This window comes from Tachyglossus aculeatus, chromosome 22, assembly GCF_015852505.1.
Source record: "Tachyglossus aculeatus isolate mTacAcu1 chromosome 22, mTacAcu1.pri, whole genome shotgun sequence".
Classification (NCBI taxonomy): domain Eukaryota; kingdom Metazoa; phylum Chordata; class Mammalia; order Monotremata; family Tachyglossidae; genus Tachyglossus; species Tachyglossus aculeatus.
Genome location: NC_052087.1, coordinates 56,351,505 through 56,373,449, shown reverse-complemented (window position 1 = coordinate 56,373,449; position 21,945 = coordinate 56,351,505). Strand labels below are relative to the sequence as shown.

Sequence of the window (21,945 nt, the reverse complement as noted above, 5' to 3'; positions counted from 1 at the left end):
ATCTCCCCTCCCAGCCCCACACCACTTATGTTCCTATCTCTCATTTCTTTCTTTCTATTCATCTCTGTCCCTCCCCTCGGCACATAGTAAACACTTACTAAATACCATAATAATAATTATTAGTAGTAAGTGGCAGAGCTAGGATTAGAACCCATAATCTCCTGCCTTCAGGGCTGTGCTCACCCTGCTTCCCAGCAGGCCCATCTCCTCCAAGAGGCCTTCCCTGATTTAAACCCTCCCTTTCCTCTTCTCCTACTCCCTTCTGCATCACCCTGACTTGCTCCCTTTATTCATCCCCCCTCCCAGCCCCACACCACTTATGTTCCTCTCTCTCATTTTTCTTTCTTTCTATTCATGTCTGTCCCTCCCCTCATCTAGATCATAAGCTCCTTGTGGGTAGGGAACGTGCCTATTTTTGCATTTTTCTTCCAAGCACTTAGTACTGTGCTCTGCACACAATAAGTGCTCAATAGATAATAATAATAACGGTATTTGTTAAGCGCTTACTACGTAAGCGCCCCCTCTCCATGGAAATGCCATCTCCATCCCATCTTACCTCCTTCCCTTCCCCACAGCACCTGTATATATGTATATGTTTGTACATATTTATTACTCTGTTTACTTATTTATTTTACTTGTACATATCTATTCTATTTATTTTATTTTGTTTTGTTATCATCATCATCATCAATCGTATTTATTGAGCGCTTACTATGTGCAGAGCACTGTACTAAGCGCTTGGGAAGTACAAATTGGCAACATATAGAGACAGTCCCTACCCAACAGTGGGCTCACAGTCTAAAAGGGGGAGACAGAGAACAAAACCAAACATACTAACAAAATAAAATAAATAGAATAGATATGCACAAATAAAATGAATAAATAAATAATTAGACTGTGAGCCCACTGTTGGGTAGGGACTGTCTCTATATGTTGCCAGTTTTTACTTCCCAAGCGTTTAGTACAGTGCTCTGCACATCATCAGTCGTATTTATTGAGCGCTTACTATGTGCAGAGCACTGTAAGCACATACACAGAGCACTGCACATAGTAAGCGCTCAATAAATACGATTGATGATGATGACGACGATGATGTGCCAGGCACTATACTAAGCGGAGGGGTGGGTACAAGCCAATTGGGTTGAACGCAGTCCCTGTCCCCCGTGGGGCTCACAGTCTCCTTCCCCGTTTTCCAGGGGCGGCCCAGAGAATTGAAGTGACCCGTCCAAGGTCACACAGCAGACAAGTGGTGGGGTCGGGATACGGCTGACTGAACTTCTGCGGCCCGACGTCTTCCACGTCCTTTCCCGACAGTGTGTCCCTGTCTGCCTGGTCTCATCATCATCATCAATCGTATTTACTGAGCGCTTACTGTGTGCAGAGCACTGGACCAAGCGCTTGGGAAGTCCAAGTTGGCAGCATATAGAGACGGTCCCCACCCAATAGTGGGCTCACAGTCTAAAAGACAGTCTCGGGGGGGTTTCTCCAGGGTGACCCACCTGCCCTCTGGGGACACGGGCGTCGCGGTGGGCCGTGCCTGCCGAGGGGCCGGCCGATAGGGAGCTGATGGGGGGTCTACCACGGATGATCCTGCACAACCGGCAGAGCTGCTTTGAGGCGGGGAACCCCCAGGATCACCCCAGGGGTCTGTAGGGACCCCCAGATGGCCCCGGGGACCTCCCCCCGGGACCCCCAGAGTTCCCCAAATGTCTGCAGGGCCCCCCAGGACCACGCCGGGTGGCTGTAGGGACCCCCCGGACTCCCCAGATGGCTTCAGGGACAACCCGGGACCCCCAGGCTCACCCTCGGGAGGTAGGGACGCCCCCAGGGTTCCCCAAAAAGCCAAAGGGTCCCCCCCCAAGAAGTCTCCAGGGCCCCCCACCACAGCCCCAGCCTCCCCGCGTGGTAAAGCTCGGTGGTCTTCTCCGGAGACGTTTTTAATGGGTGTTGACGCAAGCCCCCCACCTCCCCGAGGTTCGGGAGGCGGGACCGGGACCCCTCGGTTGGGGGGTGGGGGAAAGGGAGAGGGGTCCCGGGCTCCCCGGGCCCCTGTCCGGTGTTCCTCACAGCCTGAACCAGCGGGGGACCCCGCCCCAGCGGGGGTCGGCCTTCTGCTTCTGCCGCTCTTCGTCCGTGAGCCGGCTCTGGATCTCCGCGAAGGAGCCGGGCTCCGTGTGGGGCTCCTTCTTGGGAAACAGGTCCGGGAAGGCGAAGGTCTGCCCGTGAGCCTGGTGGGGGGACGGGGAGCGAGGACAGAAAAGGTCACGCCCCTGCCCCTCCGCCTGGGACCTTATGTGCTTACTATGTACATAGTAAGCGCTTAATAAATGCCATTATTATTATTACTATTATTATTATTATGTGCCAAGCACTGATCTAAGCACTGGGGAGGTTATAATCAATCAATCAATCATATTTATTGAGCGCTTACTAGGTGCAGAGCACTGTACTAAGCTCTTGGGAAGTACAAGTTGGCGACACATAGAGACAGTCCCTACCCAACAGTGGGCTCACAGTCTAAAAGGAGGAGACAGAGAACAGAACCAAACATACCAACGAAATAAAATAAATAGGAAAGAAATGTACAAGTAAAATAAATAAATAGAGTAATAAATATGTACAACCATATATACATATATACAGGTGCTGTGGGGAAGGGAAGGAGGTAAGACGGGGGGATGGAGAGGGGGACGAGGGGGAGAGGAAGGAAGGGGCTCAGGCGATCAGGTTGTCCCACGGGGGGCTCGCAGTCTTCATCCCCATTTTACAGAGGAGGGAACTGAGGCCCAGAGAAGTGAAGTGACTTGCCCAAAGTCACACAGCTGACAATTGGCGGGGTCAGGATTTGAACCCATGACATCTGACTCCAAAGCCCGGGCTCTTTCCACTGGGCCACGCTGCTTCTCTAGCGCACAGTGAGCGCTTAACAAATACCATTATTACTATTAATATTATTATCTACCCCAGCATTTAGATTAGCGCTTGGCACCTAGCAAGTGCTTAACAAGTACCGAAATTACAGTGACTTGGGGCAGTCCAAGGCAACAAAAATAACAGACACATTCCCTGCCCACGACTTGGGACAGTCCAAGTCAACAAAAATAACAGACGCATTCCCTGCCCACGACGAGCTTGCAGTCTAGAGGTGGAGACAGACGTTATTCATTCATTCATTCACTCCATCGTATTTATTGGGCGCTTATTGCGTGCAGAACACTGTACTAAGGCTGGGAAAGTACAACTCTGCAACAGAGAGAGACAGTCCCTGCCCGGTGTGGGCTTACAGTCTAGAAGGGGGGAGGCAGACATCAGAACAAGTAAACAGGCGCCAACAGCATCAATATCAAGAAATAGAATTAGAGCTATATAGCCATCGTTAATATAAATAAATCGAATTATAGCTATGTACCTGTAGACACAAGTGTTGTGGGGCAGGGAGGGGGATAGAGCAAAGAGAGTGAGTCGGGGCGATGGGGAGGGGGAGCAGAGGAAAAGGGGGGCCTAATGTGGGAAGGCCTGTTATAAACAAACCACCATCATCATCAATCGTATTTATTGAGCGCTTACTGTGTGCAGAGCACTGTACTAAGCGCTTGGGAAGTACAAGTTGGCAACATATAGAGACAGTCCCTACCCAACAGTGGGCTCGCAGTCTAAAGGGCTAAATGAAATTACAGAGATGTATATAAAGTGCTGTGGGGCTGGGAGGGGGGATGAAGAAAGGGAGCGAGTCGGAGTGACGCAGAAGGGAGTGGGAGAAGAGGAAAGGAGGGCGCAGTCAGGGAAGACCTCTTGGAGGAGATGGGCCTTCGATGAGGTTTTGAAGCGGGGACGGTCATTGTCGGGATATGACTGTAGAACGTAAGCTTGTTGTGGGAAGGGAATGTGTCTGTTACATTGATCATCATCATCAATCGTATTTATTGAGCGCTTACTATGTGCAGAGCACTGTACTAAGCACTTGGGAAGTACAAATTGGCAACATAGAGAGACAGTCCCTACCCAACAGTGGGCTCACAGTCTAAAAGGGGGAGATAGAGAACAAAACCAAACATACTAACAAAATAACTAGAATAGAATAGAATAAATAAAATAAATAAATAAATAGAGTAAAAAATATGTGCAAACATATATACATATATACAGGTGCTGTGGGGAAGGGAAGGAGGTAAGATGGGGGGGATGGAGAGGGGGACGAGGGGGAGAGGAAGGAAGGGGCTCAGTCTGGGAAGGCCTCCTGGAGGAGGCGAGCTCTCAGTAGGGCCTTGAAGGGAGGAAGAGAGCTAGCTTGGCGGAGGGGCAGAGGGATTGGGGGCATTCCAGGCCCGGGGGAGGATGTGGGCCGGGGGTCGATGGCGGGACAGGCGAGAGCGAGGTACGGTGAGGAGATCAGCGGCGGAGGAGCGGAGGGTGCGGGCTGGGCTGGAGAAGGAGAGAAGGGAGGTGAGGTAGGAGGGGGCGAGGTGATGGACAGCCTTGAAGCCCAGGGTGAGGAGTTTCTGCCTGATGCGCAGATTGATTGGTAGCCACTGGAGGTTTTTGAGGAGGGGAGTGATATGCCCAGAGCGTTTCAGGACAAAGATAATCCGGGCAGCAGCGTGAAGTACGGATTGAAGTGGAGAGAGACACGAGGATGGGAGATCAGAGAGAAGGCTGGTGCAGTAGTCTAGACGGGATAGGATAAGATGTCTCCAACTTGTACTTCCCAAGCGCTTAGTACACTGTGTGCTTAGTGCACACAGTAAGCGCTCAATAGATACGATTGATTGATTGATTGATTCTCTGGGCCTCAGTTACCTCCTCTGTAAAACGGGGATGAAGACTGTGAGCCCCGCGGGGGGCAACCTGATCATCTTGTAACCCCCCAGCGCTTAGACCAGTGCTTCATTCATTCGTTCATTCATTCCGTTGTATTTATCGAGCGCTTACTGTGTGCAGAGCACTGTACTAAGCGCTTGGGAAGTAGGGAAGCAGCGTGGCTCAGCGGAAAGAGCCTGGGCTTTGAAGTCAGAGGTCATCGGTTCAAATCCTGGCTCTGCCACTGGTCAGCTGGGTGACTTTGGGCAGGCCACTTCATTTCTCTATGCCTCGGTTACCTCCTCTGTAAAATGGGGATTAAGACTGTGAGCCCCACGTGGGACAACCTGATCACCTTGTAAATTCCCCAGCGCTTAGAACAGTGCTTTGCACATAGTAAGCGCTTAATAAATGCCATCATTATTATTATTATTGATACCTGTTTATTTATATTGCTGTCTGTCTCCCCCCACCCCAAGGCTGTGAGCTCGCTGTGGGCAGGTACTGTCTCTCTTTATTCCTGTTTCATACGTTCCCAAACGCTTACTACAGTGCTCAGCACTCAGTAAGCGCTCAATAAATATGACTGAATGAATACTGTACTCTCCCAAGAGCTTAGTACAGTACAGAGAAGCAGCGTGGCTTAGTGGAAAGAGCCCAGGCTTGGGAGTCAGAAGTCGTGGGTTCTAATCCCAGCTTTGCACTTATCAGCTGTGTGACTCTGGGCAAGTCACTTCACTTCTCTGGGCCTCAGTGACCTCATGTGCAAAATGGGGATGAAGACTGTGAGCCCCACAGGGGAACAACCTGAAAGCAGCATGGCTCAGTGGAAAGAGCATGGGCTTTGGAGTCAGAGGTCATGGGTTCGAATCCCAGCTCCGCCACTTGTCAGCTGTGTGACTTTGGGCAAGTCACTTCACTTCTCTGAGCCTCAGTTACCTCATCTGTAAAATGGGGATTAAGACTGTGGGCCCCCCGTGGGACAACCTGATATCCTTGTAACCTCCCCAGCGCTTAGAACAGTGCTTGGCACAGAGTAAGTCCTTAACAAATACCATCATTATTATTACCTTGTATCTACCCCAGCCCTTAGAACAGTGCTTGGCACAGAGTAAGCGCTTAACAAATACCATCATCATCACTGTGGGCCCACTGTTGGGTAGGGATTGTCTCTATATGTTGCCAAGCGCTTAGTACAGTGCTCCGCACACAGTAAGCGCTCAATAAATACGATTGATTGATTGATTACCATTATCACACTGCTCTGCACACAGTAAGCGCTCAATACGATTGATTGATTGATTATCATCATCACACTGCTCTGCACACAGTAAGTGCTCAATGCCCCCTTCTAGACTGTGAACCCGTTGTTGGGTAGGGACCATCTCTCTATGTTGTCAATTTGTACTTCCCAAGCGCTTGGTCCAGTGCTCTGCACACAGTAAGCGCTCAATAAATACGATTGAATGAATGAATGAATAAGTACCAATGATTGATCAATTAAAAAAAAAAATAGTTCCCTGAACTGGGGGGGGGGAAGAGCACTGCTGCCACCTAGTGGCGGCTGGGGGTAACTCAACCTTCGTTCGTTCATTCATTCATTCAATCGTATTTATTGAGCGCTTACTGTGTGCAGAGCACTGTACTAAGCGCTTGGGAAGGACAAATCGGCGACATATAGAGACGGTCCCTACCCAACAGCGGGCTCACAGTCTAGAAGGGGGAGACAGACAACAACACAAAACATGTGGACGGCTGTCAAAAGCGTGGGAACAACTAGAATTGGAGCTATATGCACATTATTAACAAAATAAATAGAATAGTAAATAATAAGCTCTAAGCGCTCGGTTTATTGTTGCATTGACAGGCAGCGTGGCTCAGTCGCAGTCTCCCCCTTCAAGACTGTGAGCCCACTGTTGGGTAGGGACTGTCTCTGTATGTTGCCAATTTGCACTTCCCAAGCGCTTAGTACAGTGCTCTGCACATAGTAAGCGCTCAATAAATACGATTGATGATGATGATGACAGGCAGCGTGGCTCAGTCGCAGTCTCCCCCTTCAAGACTGTGAGCCCACTGTTGGGTAGGGACTGTCTCTGTATGTTGCCAATTTGTACTTCCCAAGCGCTTAGTACAGTGCTCTGCACATAGTAAGCGCTCAATAAATACGATTGATGATGATGATGACAGGCAGCGTGGCTCAGTCGCAGTCTCCCCCTTCAAGACTGTGAGCCCACTGTTGGGTAGGGACTGTCTCTCTATGTTGCTATATGCTATATGCACATTATTAACAAAATAAATAGAATAGTAAATAATAATAATAATATCATCATCAATCGTATTTATCGAGCGCTTACTGTGTGCAGAGCACTGTACTAAGCGCTTGGGAAGTACAAGTTGGCAACATATAGAGACAGTCCCTACCCAACAGTGGGCTTACAGTCTAAAAGACTGTAATAATAATAATAGCATTTATTAAGCACTTACTATGTGCAAAGCACTGTTCTAAGCGCTAGGGAGTTTACAAGGTGATCAGGTTGTCCCGCGTGGGGCTCACAGTCTTCATCCCCATTTTACAGATGAGGTAACGGAGGCATGGAGAAGCGAAGTGACTTGCCCAAAGTCACACAGCTGACAGGTGGCGGAGCCGGGATTTGAACCCATGACCTCTGCCTCCAAAGCCCGGGCTCTTTCCACTGAGCCACGCTGCTTCCCCATATGTACAAGTAGAAGAAATAGAGCACTCTGTATTTATTGAGCGCTTATTGTGTGCAGAGCACTGTACTAAGCGCTTGGAAAGTCCAATTTGGCAACAGATAGAGACAATCCCTACCAAACAACGAGACTGTGAGCCCACTGTTGGGTGGGGACCGTCTCTATATGTTGCCAACTTGGACTTCCCAAGTGCTTAGTACAGTGCTCTGCACACAGTAAGCGCTCAATAAATACGACTGACTGAATGAATGAATGAATGGGCTCACAGTCTAGAAGGGGGAGACAGACAACAAAACAAAGCATGGAGACAGGTGTCAAAATCGTCAGAACAAACAGAATTATAGCTATATGCACATCCTTAACAAAATAAATAGCACAGTAAATATGTACAAGTAAAATAAATAGAGCGCTTTGTATTTATTGAGTGCTTATTGTGTGCAGAGCACTGTACTAAGCGCTTGGAAAGTCCAATTGGCAACAGATAGAGACAATCCCTACCCAACAACAGGCTCACGGTCTACAAGGGGGACACAATGTTATGTTGCCAATTTGTACTTCCCAAGCGTTTAGTCCAGTGCTCTGCACACAGTAAGCGCTCAATAAATACGATTGATTGATTGATTGACTGATTGACAGACAACTGGGGTGGCCCCTGTGGGTGGCCACTGGCCCATGCCCGGGGTCAGCTAGGGCCTGTGAGCCCACTTTTGGGTAGGGACTGTCTCTATATGTTGCCAACTTGGACTTCCCAAGCGCTTAGTACAGTGCTCTGCACACAGTAAGCACTCAATAAATACGATTGATTGATTGATTGATTCTCTGGGCCTGTAGAAAAACGATCCGGGCAGCAGAGTGAAGTACAGACTGGAGTGAGGGGAGACCGGAGGCAGGGGGGTCAGCGAGGAGGCAGCCCCGCAGCACTTGTATATATACGTACACATCTATAATTCTATTTATTTATATTAATGCCTGTTGACTTGTTTTGATAATAATAATAATAATAATAATGATAGCATTTATTCATTCATTCAATCGTATTTATTGAGCGCTTACTGTGTGCAGAGCGCTGTACTAATCAATCAATCGTATTTATTGAGGACTTACTGTGTGCAGAGCACTGTACTAAGCGCTTGGGAAGTCCAAGTTGGCAACATCTAGAGCAGGTCCCTACCCAACAGTGGGCTCCCAGTCTAGGAGGGGCAGACAGAGAACAAAATCAAACGTATTAACAAAATAAAATAAATAGAATAATGTACAAGTAAAATAAATAGAGTAATAAATATGTACAAACATATATACATACTAAGCACTTGGGAAGTCCAAGTTGGCAACATATGGAGATGGTCTCCACCCAACACCAGGCTCACAGTCTAGAGGGGGAATTTATTAAGCGCTTACTATAGGCAAAGCACTGTTCTAAGCGCTGGGAGGGATACAAGGTGATCACGTTGTCCCACACGGAGCTCACAGTCTTCATCCCCATTTTACAGATGTGGGAACTGAGGCCCAGAGAAGTGAAGTGACTTGCCCAAAGTCACACAGCTGACAAGTGGCGAGGCCGGGATTTGAACCCATGACCTCTGACTCCAAAGCCCGGGCTCTTTCCACTGAGCCATGCTGCTTTTATATATATATATATATATATATATATATATATATATAAATATAAATATATATATATAAATAGAATTGTAGACATAAATACATATATATGTATTTATATATACATATACATGTATATATATGTATTTATGTCTACAATTCTATTTATTTATATTACTATTATTATTATTGATGCCTGTTTACTGGTTTTGATGTCTGTCTCCCCCGCCCCCCAGACCGTAAACTCAGTGCGGGCAGGGATTACCAGAGAAGCAGCGTGGCTCAGTGGAAAGAGCCCGGGCTTTGGAGTCAAGAGGTCGTGGGTTCAAATCCCGGCTCCGCCACTTGTCAGCTGTGTGACTTCGGGCAAGTCACTTCACTTCTCTGGGCCTCAGTTCCCTCATCTGGAAAATGGGGATGAAGACTGTGAGCCCCACGTGGGACAACCTGATTACCTTGTATCTACCCCAGCGCTTAGAACAGTGCTTTGCACAAAGTAAGCGCTTAACAAATACCAACATTATTATTATTATTATTATTACGTCTCTTTATAGCTGAGTTGTATTTCCCAAGAGCTTAGTACAGTGCTCTGCACCCAATGAACGCTCAACGTGGCTTAGTGGCAAGAGCCCGGGCTTGGGAGTCAGAGGACGTGGGTTCGAATCCCGGCTCTGCCACTTGTCTGCTGTGTGACCTTGGGCAAGTCACTTAACTTCTCTCTGCCTCAGTTACCTCATCTGTAAAAGGGGGGATTAAGGCTGTGAGCCCCCCGTGGGGCAACCTTTCGACCTTGTATCTCCCCCAGCGCTTAGAAGAGTGCTTGGCACATAGTAAGCGCTTAACAAATACCATTATTATTATTATTATTATTATTATTATTATTATTATTATTATAATAAATACGACTGGATGAATGAATGATCAAGGTGGGATAGGAAAAGTGCTTGGACTAAGTGCTAAGCATCTAGTCCAGACCTCTGAAAATTGTAGGCGCTCAGCACAGCAGCCAGCAATGGGCGCTCAGCACATTAGCTGGCAAAGGGCATGCAGCACGGTGGCTAGGAAGGGGCGCTCAGCACATGGACCATTCATTCATTCATTCATTCAATCGCATTTATTGAGCGCTTACTGTGTGCAGGGCACTGTACTAAGCGCTTGGGAAGTACAAGTCGGCAACGCCTAGAGACGGTCCCTACCCAACAGCGGGCTCACAGTCTAGAAGGGGGAGACAGAGAACAACACAAAACATATTAGCAAAATAAAATGAATAGAATAAATATGTATAAATAAAATAAATACGTACAAACATATATACATTCATTCATTCATTCAATCGTATTTATTGAGCGCTTACTGTGTGCAGAGCACTGGACTAAGCGCTTGGGAAGTACAAGTCAATCAATCGTATTTATTGAGTGTTTACTGTGAGCACAGCACTGTACTAAGCGCTTGGGAAATACAAGTTGGCAACATCTAGAGACGGTCCCTACCCAACAGTGGGCTCACAGTCTAGAAGGGGGAGACAGACAACAACACAAAACATATTAACAAAATAAATAGAATAAATACGTATAAATAAAATATATGTACAAACATATATTCATTCATTCATTCATTCAATCGTATTTATTGAGCGCTTACTGTGTGCAGAGCACTGGACTAAGTGCTTGGGAAGTACAAGTCAATCAATCAATCGTATTTATTGAGTGTTTACTGTGAGCAGAGCACTGTACTAAGCGCTTGGGAAATACAAGTTGGCAACATCTAGAGACGGTCCCTACCCAACAGCGGGCTCACAGTCTAGAAGGGGGAGACATAGAACAACACAAAACATATTAACAAAATAAAATAAATAGAATAAATATGTATAAATAAAATAAAATGCGTACAAACATATATTCATTCATTCATTCAATCGTATTTATTGAGCGCTTACTGTGTGCAGAGCACTGGACTAAGCGCTTGGGAAGTACAAGTCAATCAATCAATCATATTTATTGAGTGTTTATTGTGAGCAGAGCAGGGTGACAGGGTGTGCTTAGCACAGTGGTAAGGAGCGGGCACTCAGCACATCTGCCGGGAGCCCGGGCTTGGGAGTCAGAGGTCGTGGGTTCTAATCCCGGCTCGGCCGCTTACCAGCTGTGAGAATTTGGGCAAGTCACTTCACTTCTCTGGGCCTCAGTTCCCTCATCTGTAGTCTCCTTCTAGACTGTGAGCCCGCTGTTGGGTAGGGACCGTCTCTATATGTTTGCCAACTTGTACTTCCCAAGTGCTTAGTACAGTGCTCTGCACACAGTAAGTGCTCAATAAATACGATGGAATGAATGAATGAATCTGTAAAATGGGGATGAAGACTGCCCTCTCCCCCTCGTCCCCCTCTCCATCCCCCCACCTTACCTCCTTCCCTTCCCCACAGCACCTGTATATATGTATATATGTTTGTACGTATTTATTACTCTATTAATTTATTTTACTTGTACATATTTATTCTATTTATTCTGTTAATATGTTTTGTTTTGTTCTCTGTCTCCCCCTTCTAGACTGTGAGCCCACTGTTGGGTAGGGACCGTCTCTATATGTTGCCAACTTGTACTTCCCAAGCGCTTAGTACAGTGCTCTGCACACAGTAAGCGCTCAATAAATATGATTGAATGAATGAATGCAAGCCCCGACCTTCTACCTATGACTTTGGGCAAGTCACTTCACTTCTCTGGGCCTCAGTTCCCTCATCTGGAAAACGGGGATGAAGACTGCAAGCCCACGGGGGGACAACATGATCACCTTGTATCTACCTCAGTGCTTAAAACAGTGCTTGGCACATAGTAAGCGCTTGACAAATACCATCATTGTTATTATTATCATTTCAATCAATCAATCAATCGTATTTACTGAGCGCTTACTGTGTGCAGTGCCCTGGATTAAGCGCTTGGGAAGTACAAGTTGGCAACATATAGAGACGGTCCCTACCCAACAGTGGGCTCACAGTCTAGAAGGGGGAGAAAGAGAACAAAACCAAACATATTAACAAAATAAAATGAATAGCATAGATATGTACAAGTAAAATAGAGCAATAAATATGTACAAACATGCACGTATATTTATATATACATATGTATACATATATACATATATATCATAATAATAATGATGGCATTTATTAAGCACTTACTATGTGCAAAGCACTGTTCTAAGCGCTGGGGGGATACAAGGTGATCAGGTTGTCCCACGGGGGTCTCACAGTCAACCCCCATTTTACAGATGAGGGAACTGAGAAGCAGCATGGCTCAGTGGAAAGAGCCCGGGCTTTGGAGTCAGAGGTCAAGGGTTCGAATCCCGGCTCCGCCCATTGTCAGCTGAGTGACTTTGGGCAAGTCACTTCACTTCTCTGGGCCTCAGTTACCTCACCTGGAAAAAGGGGATGAAGACTGTGAGCCCCCCGTGGGACAACCTGATCAACTTGTAACCTCCCCAGCGCGTAGAACAGTGCTTCGCACATTGTAAGCGCTTAATAAATGCCGTTATTAAAAAAAAACTGAGGTCCAGGGAAGTTAAGTGACTTGCCCAAGGTCACGCAGCTGACAAGTGGTGGAGCCGGGATTTGAACCCACGGCCACTGACTCCAAAGCCCGGGCTCTTTCCACTGAGCCACGCTGCTTCTCTACACATATACCCATCATTTGGCTGCAGCGGGAGCACAGCAGCCACTGAGGAGCGGCGACTGGCAGTGGGCCATTAGCCCGTTCCCGGTGCCCACGCCCGCCCCGGGCACGGCGGGTACAGACGGTGGTGCCCACTCACCAGCTGGACGTAGGCCACCTTGTAGTCCGGCTGCTTCACCCGTTGGTTCCTGTGATCCCTCTTCTTATTGGAGCCTTGCGCCGGGGAGGGGAAGGGATGGTTACTGACCCCACGGCCCAGCCCGCCCATCGCTGACCCCGGGCCCCGGCCGGAGGGCCACCCCCCGGGATGCCCGTCCTGGGGGCGGCGGGGAAGGGGATGGGGTTGGGCTCACCAAACTGAATCCTGGTCCTCACTGTGGCCACGGGAACCTTGTAGATGGTCTGGAGATAATTCCTCATGTCGATCCGGGTCATCCTAGGGGGGGTTGGGAGGGCAGAAGGAGGGATTTAACACAGGGTCCTGGGGGCAGTGCCCACCATCATCATCATCATCATCATCAATCGTATTTATTGAGCGCTTACTGTGTGCAGAGCACTGTACTAAGTTGGCAACATATAGAGACAGTCCCTACCCAACAGTGGGCTCACAGTCTAAAAGGGGGAGACAAAACTAAACATACTAACAAAAATAGAATAGATACGTACAAGTAAAATAAATAGAGTAATAAATCTGTACAAACATATATACATATATACAGGTGCTGTGAGGAAGGGAAGGAGGTAAGATGGGGGGGATGGAGAGGGGGGCGAGGGGGAGAGGAAGGAAGGGGCTCAGTCTCGGAAGGCCTCCTGGAGGAGGTGAGCTTTCAGTAGGGCCTTGATCCAAGATCCATGGGCGGGGTGGGGGGGGCCAGGGATCACCATGATCCGTGGGAAGGACGGGGGCAGGAATCCCCAGGATCCATGTGGAAGAGGGAGCAGGGATCTCCATGATCCCTGGGAAGGAGGGAGGCGGTGACAACCATAATCCATGGGAAGGAGGAGGGAGGGACCCCTGTGATCCCTGGGGAGGAGGGGGCAGGTATCCCCACGATCTGGGGAGGAGGGGGCAGTGACCACCATAATCCATGGAAAGGAGGGGGGAGGGACCCCTGTGATCCCTGGGGAGGACGGGGCAGGTATCCCCACGATCTGGGGAGGAGGGGGGCAGTGACCACCATAATCCATGGAAAGGAGGGGGGAAGGACCCCTGTGATCCCTGGGAAGGAGGGGGCAGGTATTCCCACGATCTGGGGAGGAGGGGGCAGTGACCACCATAATCCATGGGAAAGGAGGGGGGAAGGACCACTGTGAAACCTGGGGAGGAGAGGGCAGGGATCCCCGTGATTCATGCGGAAGAGGGAGCAGGGATCTTCATGATCCCTGGGGAGGAAGGGAGCAAGGATCACCATGATACTTGAAGGGGAGGGGGACAGGGATCACCACAATCCCTGGAGACAAGGGGGGAAGAGGTCACCAGGATCCCTGGGGAGGAGGAGGCAGGGATCCCCATGATTCATTCATTCATTCAATCATATTTATTGAGCGCTGTGTGCACAGTACTGTACTAAGCGCTTAGGAAGTACAAGTTGGCAACTTATAGAGACTGTCCCCTACCTAACAGTGGGCCATGCGGAAGAGGGAGCAGGGATCACCAAGATCCATGGGGAAGAGGGAGGCAGGGATCCCCAGAATCCATGGGGAGGAGGGGACAGGGACCACCATGATCCATGGGGAGGAGGGAGGCAGGGATCCCCAGAATCCATGTGGAGGAGGGGGCAGGGACCACCATGATCCATGGGGAGGAGGGAGGCAGTGACCACCATAATCCTTGGGAAGGAACAGGGAGGGACCACTGTGATCCCTGGGGAGGAGCGGGCAGGGATCCCCATGATCCACACGGAAGAGGGAGCAGGGATCACCACGGTCCTTGAGGAGGAGGGAGGCAGTGATCACCACAATCCCTGGAGATGAGAGGGGAAGGGATCTCCACGATCCCCGGGGAGGACGGAGGCGGGGATCCCCACGATTCCCGGGGAGGGGGGAGGCAGGGATCCCCACGATCCACGGGGCGGAGGGGAGCAGGGATCATCATCATCAATCGTATTTATTGAGCGCTTACTGTGTGCAGAGTACCTCGCCGTACCTCGCTCCCCTCACCGTACCTCGCTCTCGCCTGTCCCGCCATCGACCCCGGCCCACGTCATCCCCCGGGCCTGGAATGCCCTCCCTCTGCCCATCCGCCCTCTTTTCCTCCCTTCAAGGCCCTGCTGAGAGCTCACCTCCTCCAGGAGGCCTTCCCACACTGAGCCCCTTCCTTCCTCTCCCCCTCGTCCCCCTCTCCATCCCCCCATCTTACCTCCTTCCCTTCCCCACAGCACCTGTATATATGTTTGTACATATTTATTACTCTATTTATTTATTTATTTTACTTGTCCATATCTATTCTATTTATTTTATTTTGTTAGTATGTTTGGTTTTGTTCTCTGTCTCCCCCTTTTAGACTGTGAGCCCACTGCTGGGTAGGGACTGTCTCTCTATGTTGCCAATTTGGACTTCCCAAGCGCTTAGTACAGTGCTCTGCACACAGTAAGCGCTCAATACATACGATTGATGATGATGATGATGCAGAGCACTGTACTAAGCGCTTAAAGATCGTGGATTAACGTGGATCGCCACGACGCGTGAGGAGAACGAGCCGGCACCGCCCGCCGCTGCCCGCTCCATCTCTGCCCCGCGGCCCTCCCCCCCGTGTCCCTCCCAGGAACCCGGGCACGGATGAGCAGGCAGCCGGCTGTGTCCATGCCCCGGGCGGCCCCCCCAACAATCCTCCGCCCATCTAATCCCTTTGTATCCTCTCCAGCGCTTAGAACAGTGCTTTGCACATAGTAAGCGCTTAATAAATGCCATTATTATTATTATTATTATTATTATTATTATTATTATCATTATTATTATTATTATCCCGCGGGCTGGCCAGGCCGGACTCACGTCATGGGGATGCGGAACTGGACGGTGTCCTCCGGCTGCTCCTTCCCAGGCCTCACCAGCTGCACGAAGAAGTTGGTCCGGAAGACCCGCAGCTGGGGGTTCCCTCGCTGGTACAGGGGGTACCTGGACGGGGAGCGGGGGGCACCGAGCACCCCCCATCATCATCATCATCATCATCAATCGTATTTATTGAGCGCTTACTATGTGCAGAGCACTGTACTAAGCGCTTGGGAAGTACAAATTGGCAACATAGAGAGACGGTCCCTACCCAACAGTGGGCTCACAGTCTTAAAGGGGGAGACAGAGAACAAAACCAAACATACTAACAAAATAAAATAAATAGAATAGATATGTACAAATAAAATAAATAAATAAATAAATAAATAGAGTAATAAATATGTACAAACATATATACATATATACAGGTGATACATATAGACAGGTCCCCCCATATATATGTATATATACATATATACCCCCCAGGCCCCCAAGAGCCACCAGGGCAATCCGCTCTAAGCGCTCGGTTTATTGTTGCATTGACAGGCAGCGTGGCTCAGTCGCAGTCTCCCCCTTCAAGACTGTGAGCCCACTGTTGGGTAGGGACTGTCTCTGTATGTTGCCAATTTGCACTTCCCAAGCGCTTAGTACAGTGCTCTGCACATAGTAAGCGCTCAATAAATACGATTGATGATGATGATGACAGGCAGCGTGGCTCAGTCGCAGTCTCCCCCTTCAAGACTGTGAGCCCACTGTTGGGTAGGGACTGTCTCTGTATGTTGCCAATTTGTACTTCCCAAGCGCTTAGTACAGTGCTCTGCACATAGTAAGCGCTCAATAAATACGATTGATGATGATGATGACAGGCAGCGTGGCTCAGTCGCAGTCTCCCCCTTCAAGACTGTGAGCCCACTGTTGGGTAGGGACTGTCTCTCTATGTTGCCAATTTGCACTTCCCAAGCGCTTAGTACAGTGCTCTGCACACAGAAAGCGCTCAATAAATACGATTGATGATGATGATGATGATGATGATGACAGGCAGCGTGGCTCAGTCGCAGTCTCCCCCTTCAAGACTGTGAGCCCACTGTTGGGTAGGGACCGTCTCTATATGTTGCCAACTTTCATCATCATCATCAATCGTATTTATTGAGCGCTTACTATGTGCAGAGCACTGTAGTAAGCGCTTGGGAAGTACAAATTGGCAACATAGAGAGACGGTCCCTACCCAACAGTGGGCTCACAGTCTAAAAGGGGGAGGCAGAGAACAAAACCAAACATACTAACAAAATAAAATAGACTAGATATGTACAGGTAAAATAAATAGAGTAATAAATATGTACAAACATATATACAGGTGCTGTGGGGAAGGGAAGGAGGTAAGATGGGGGGGATGGAGAGGGGGGCGAGGGGGAGAGGAAGGAAGGGGTTCAGTCTGGGAAGGCCTCCTGGAGGAGGTGAACTTTAATAATAATAATAATAATAATAATGTTGGCATTTGTTAAGCGCTTACTATGTGCAAAGCACTGTTCTAAGCGCTTGGGGGGGGATACAAAGTGATCAGGTTGCCCCACGTGGGGCTCACAGTCTTAATCCCCATTTTACAGATGAGGTAACTGAGAGAAGTTAAGTGACTGGCCCAAGGTCACACAGCAGACATGTGGTGGAGCCGGGATTCGGACCCATGACCTCTGACTCCAAAGCCCGGGCTCTTTCCACTGAGCCACGCTGCTTCCCAAGCGCTCTGCACACAGTAAGCGCTCAATAAATACGATTGATTGATTGATTGATTGACTGAAGAGCCCGGGCTTGGAAGTCAGAGGTCATGGGTTCTAATCCCGGCCCCGCCACTTATCAGCTGTGTGACTCTGGGCCTGCCACTTCACTTCTCTGGGCCTCAGTTACCTCATCTGGAAACAGGGGATTAAGACTGTGAGCCCCACGTGGGACCACCTTATTATCGTGTATCCACCCCAGAGTTTAGAACCGTGCTTGGCACATAGTAAGCGTTTAACAAATACCGTCATTTTTATTATTGTACTTCCCAAGCGCTTAGTACAGTGCTCTGGACACAGTAAGCGCTCAATAAATACGATTGATTGATTGATTATTGTTACTTTGCCAAGAGATGACAAGGACGATGATGGTATTTGTTAAGCGCTTACTATGTGCCAAGCATTGTTCTAAGCGCTGGGGGGGATACAAGGTGATGAGGTTGTCCCACTTGGGGCTCACAATCTCAATCCCCATTTTACAGATGAGGTAACTGAGGCCCAGAGAAGCGAAGAGACTTGCCCAAAGTCACACAGCTGATAAGTGGCGGAGGCCTCTGACTCCCAAGCCCAGGCTCTTTCCACTAAGCCACGGTGCGAGTGCTTAGCACAGTGCTCTGCACACGGTAAGCACTTAATAAATACCACTGAATGAATAATAATAATAACAATAATGGCATTTGTTAAGTGCTTACTATGTGCAGAGCACTGTTCTAAGCGCTGGGGGGAATACAAGGTGATCAAGTTGCCCCACGTGGGGCTCACAATCAATCCCCATTTTACAGATGAGGTAACTGAGGTTCAGAGAAGTTAAGTGACTTGCCCAAGGTCACACAGCCGTCATGCGGTGGAGCCGGGATTCGAACCCATGACCTCTGACTCCAAAGCCCGGGCTCTTTTCACTGAGCCACGCTGCTTCTTCAGCAGCGTGAATGACTGAATGGGTCGGCTGAGAACCCCCAGCTCCACTCTCCCTCATTCATTCATACAAATTTATTAAACGCTTGCTGTGGGCAGAGAACTGTACTAAGCGCTTGGGAGAGGACAATTAGAAGAATAGAACAGACACATCAGAGAAGCAGCGCGCTCAATGGAAAGAGCCCGGGCTTGGGAGTGATTGATTGATTGATTGATTGATTGGTTTTCTGACTCCCCCTTCTAGACTGTGAGCCCACTGTTGGGTAGGGACTGTCTCTATATGTTGCCAACTTGGACTTCCCAAGCGCTTAGTACAGTGCTCTGCACATAGTAAGCGCTCAATAAATACGATTGATTGAAAGAGAGGAGCCGAGAGCGCAGGTGGGGAACGGCTGGGACAAGCTGATGGGAGGGGGGAGGAAAAGAGAGGAGCAGCAAATTCATTCAATCGTATTTATTGAGCGCTTACTGTGTGCAGAGCACTGTACTAAGCGCTTGGGAAGTCCAAGTTGGCAACATATAGAAACGGTCCCGACCCAACAGTGGGCTCACAGGCTAGAAAGGGGAGACAGAGAACAAAACAAATTAACAAAATGAAATAGAATAAATATGTACAAATAAAATAAATAGAGTAATAAATTGGTACAAACATATAGACATATATACGGGTGCTGTGGGGAGGGGAAGGAGGTAAGGCGGGGGGATGGGGAGGAGGGGGCGAGGAAGGAGAGGGCCCAGTGGAAAGAGCACGGGCTTGGGAGTCAGAGGTCGTGGGTTCTAATCTTAACTCCGCCACATGTCTGCTGTGTGACCTTGGGCAAGTCACTTCATTTTTCTGAGCCTGTTACCTAATCTGTGAAATGGGGATGAAGACTGTGAGCCCCACGTGGGACAACCCGATCACCTTGAATGCCCCCGAGCGCTTAGAACAGTGCTTTGCACACAGTAAGCGCTTAACAAATGCCATCATTATTATTATTATTCGAGGAGCCGAGGGCGCAGGCGTGCCTCCTCCCCCTCCCCCGGCCTTACCTCCTTCCCCTCCCCACAGCACCTGTATATATGTATATATGTTTGTATATATTTATTACTCTATTTTACTTGTACAGATTTATTCTATTTATTTTATTTGGTTTATATGTTTTGTTTCGTTGTCTGTCTCCCCCTTCTAAACTGTGAGCCCACTGTTGGGTAGGGACCGTCTCTATATGTTGCCAAATTGTACTTTCCAAGCGCTTAGTACAGTGCTCTGCACACAGTAAGCGCGTGGCTCGGTGGAAAGAGCCCGGGCTTTGGAGTCAGAGGTCATGGGTTCAAATCCCGGCTCCGCCAATTGTCAGCTGGGTGACTTTGGGCAAGTCACTTAACTTCTCTGAGCCTCAGTTCCCTCATCTGTAAAATGGGGATGAAGACTGTGAGCCCCCACCATGGGACAACCTGATCACCTTGTAACCTCCCCAGCGCTTAGAACAGTGCTTTGCACAGAGTAAGCGCTTAATAAATATCATTATAATAATAATAAATGAGTGAATGAGCGGCTGCTTGTACTTCCCAAGCGCTTAGTACAGTGCTCTGCACACAGTAAGCGCTCAATAAATACTATTGAATGAGTGAAAAGCTGATGGGAGGGGGGAGAGGAAGAAAGGAGCAAACGGCACAGGCGCAAGAAGGACGGGATGGGGGAAGGAGCCGAGAGCGCAGGCACGCCTCCTCCCCCTCCCCACAGCACCTTTATATATGTTTGCACATATTTATTACTCTATTTATTTTCCCTGTACAGATTTATTCTATTTATTTTATTTGGTTTATATGTTTTGTTTTGTTGTCTGTCTCCCCCCCCTTCTAGACTGTGAGCCCGCTGTTGGGTAGGGACCGTCTCTATATGTTGCCAACTTGGACTTCCCAAGCGCTTAGTCCAGTGTTCTGCACACAGTAAGCGCTCAATAAATACGACTGAATGAATGGAAAGGGGGGAGAGGAAGAAAGGAGCAAACGGCCTCCCCCTCTCCCCCCCTCCATCCATCCCCCCATCTTACCACCTTCCCTTCCCCACAGCACCTGTATATATGTATATATGTTTGTACATATTTATTACCCTATTTATTTATTTATTTTACTTGTACCTATCTATTCTATTTATTTTATTTTGTTAGTATGTTTGGTTTTGTTCTCTGTCTCCCCCTTCTAGACTGTGAGCCCGCTGTTGGGTAGGGACCGTCTCTATATGTTGCCAACTTGTACTTCCCAAGCGCTTAGTACAGTGCTCTGCACACAGTAAGCACTCAATAAATGCGATTGATTGATTGATTGATTGGAGAGGGGGACGAGGGGGAGAGGAAGGAGGGGGCTCAGTCTGGGAAGGCCTCCTGGAGGGGGTGAGCTCTCAGTAGGGCCTTGACATGAATGAATGAACGGCTGGGGCAAGCTACATGTTGCCAACTTGTACTACCCAAGCGCTTAGTACAGTGCTCTGCACACAGGAAGCGCTCAATAAATACGACTGAATGAATGGCCTGGACATGAATGAATGAACGGCTGGGACAATTTATATGTTGCCAACTTGTACTTCCCAAGCGCTTAGTACAGTGCTCTGCACACAGTAAGCGCTCAATACGACTGAATGAATGGCCTTGACATGAATGAATGAACGGCTGGGACAAGCTATATGTTGCCAACTTGTACTTCCCAAGCGCTTAGTACAGTGCTCTGCACGCATTAAGCGCTCAATAAATACGATTGAATGAATGAATGAATGAAAAGCTGATGGGAGGGGGGAGAGGAAGAAAGGAGCAAACGGCGCAGGCGCAAGAAGGACGGAACGGAACGGGGGGGGGGGGGGGGATCCGAGAGCGCATGCGCGGAACGGCTGGGGCAAACTGACAGAACGAGGAAAAAACAGAGGAGCTGAGAGCGCATGCGCAGAATGCCTGGAACAGGATTCATTCATTCATCCGTACTTAATACGGGGGGGGGAGGGGAGGAGCCGAGGGCGCATGCGCAGAGGAGAGGAAGAAAGGAGCAGACAGCGCAGGCGCGGAACTAGGACAGGCCAAGAGAGGCTGAGGTAGCGAGGTACCGGGAGACTAACAGTGTTCGAGGGTAGCGATGGACGCCCTGAAGGTGAATGGAGAAGAGCCAAGGACCGGTACTCACAGGACTCTCTGCGCCATGCCGACCGCCGGCTCCCGATGTCGTCACTTCCGGCGCCAGTCCCGGCGAGACCGGCCGCCGCCGGGCTGCGCGCCCCCGGCCGGCCGGAGGGGGAACTGCGCCGCCGACGCCGACGCCCGGGCATGCGCAGTGCTGCGCTGAGGGCTCTCCACCCTCCACTTCATCATAATAGTAATAGCAAGGATTCATTCATTCAATCGTATTGATTGAGCGCTTACTGTGTGCAGAGCACTGTGCTAAGCGCTTGGGAAGTACAAGTTGGCAACATAGAGAGACAGTCCCTACCCAACAGCGGGCTCACAGGCTAAAAGGGGGAGACAGAGAACAAA

General features: G+C 49.1%; 1 protein-coding gene across 1 annotated transcript; it reads right to left on the bottom strand.

Moving 5' to 3' along the window:
• Positions 1–1,876: 1,876 nt before the first annotated feature.
• Positions 1,877–21,672, bottom strand: MRPL23 (mitochondrial ribosomal protein L23). Its single transcript, XM_038764867.1, has 5 exons — positions 21,599–21,672; positions 15,762–15,884; positions 13,124–13,206; positions 12,910–12,983; positions 1,877–2,228 (listed from the first exon to the last, which is right to left on the bottom strand). The coding sequence occupies exons 1-5, from the start codon at positions 21,613–21,615 to the stop codon at positions 2,064–2,066; spliced, it is 462 nt and encodes a 153-aa protein (XP_038620795.1). The 5' UTR covers positions 21,616–21,672; the 3' UTR covers positions 1,877–2,063.
• Positions 21,673–21,945: the final 273 nt, after the last annotated feature.

Excerpts from the sequence above, each read along its gene's own strand:
- MRPL23 (XM_038764867.1), bottom strand. Across the intron at positions 12,984-13,123 it reads GAGGACCAGGATTCAGTTTG|GCTCCAATAAGAAGAGGGAT; the intron begins GTGAGCCCAACC and ends CCCCGGCGCAAG. Across the intron at positions 2,229-12,909 it reads AGGTGGCCTACGTCCAGCTG|GCTCACGGGCAGACCTTCGC; the intron begins GTGAGTGGGCAC and ends TCCCCCCACCAG.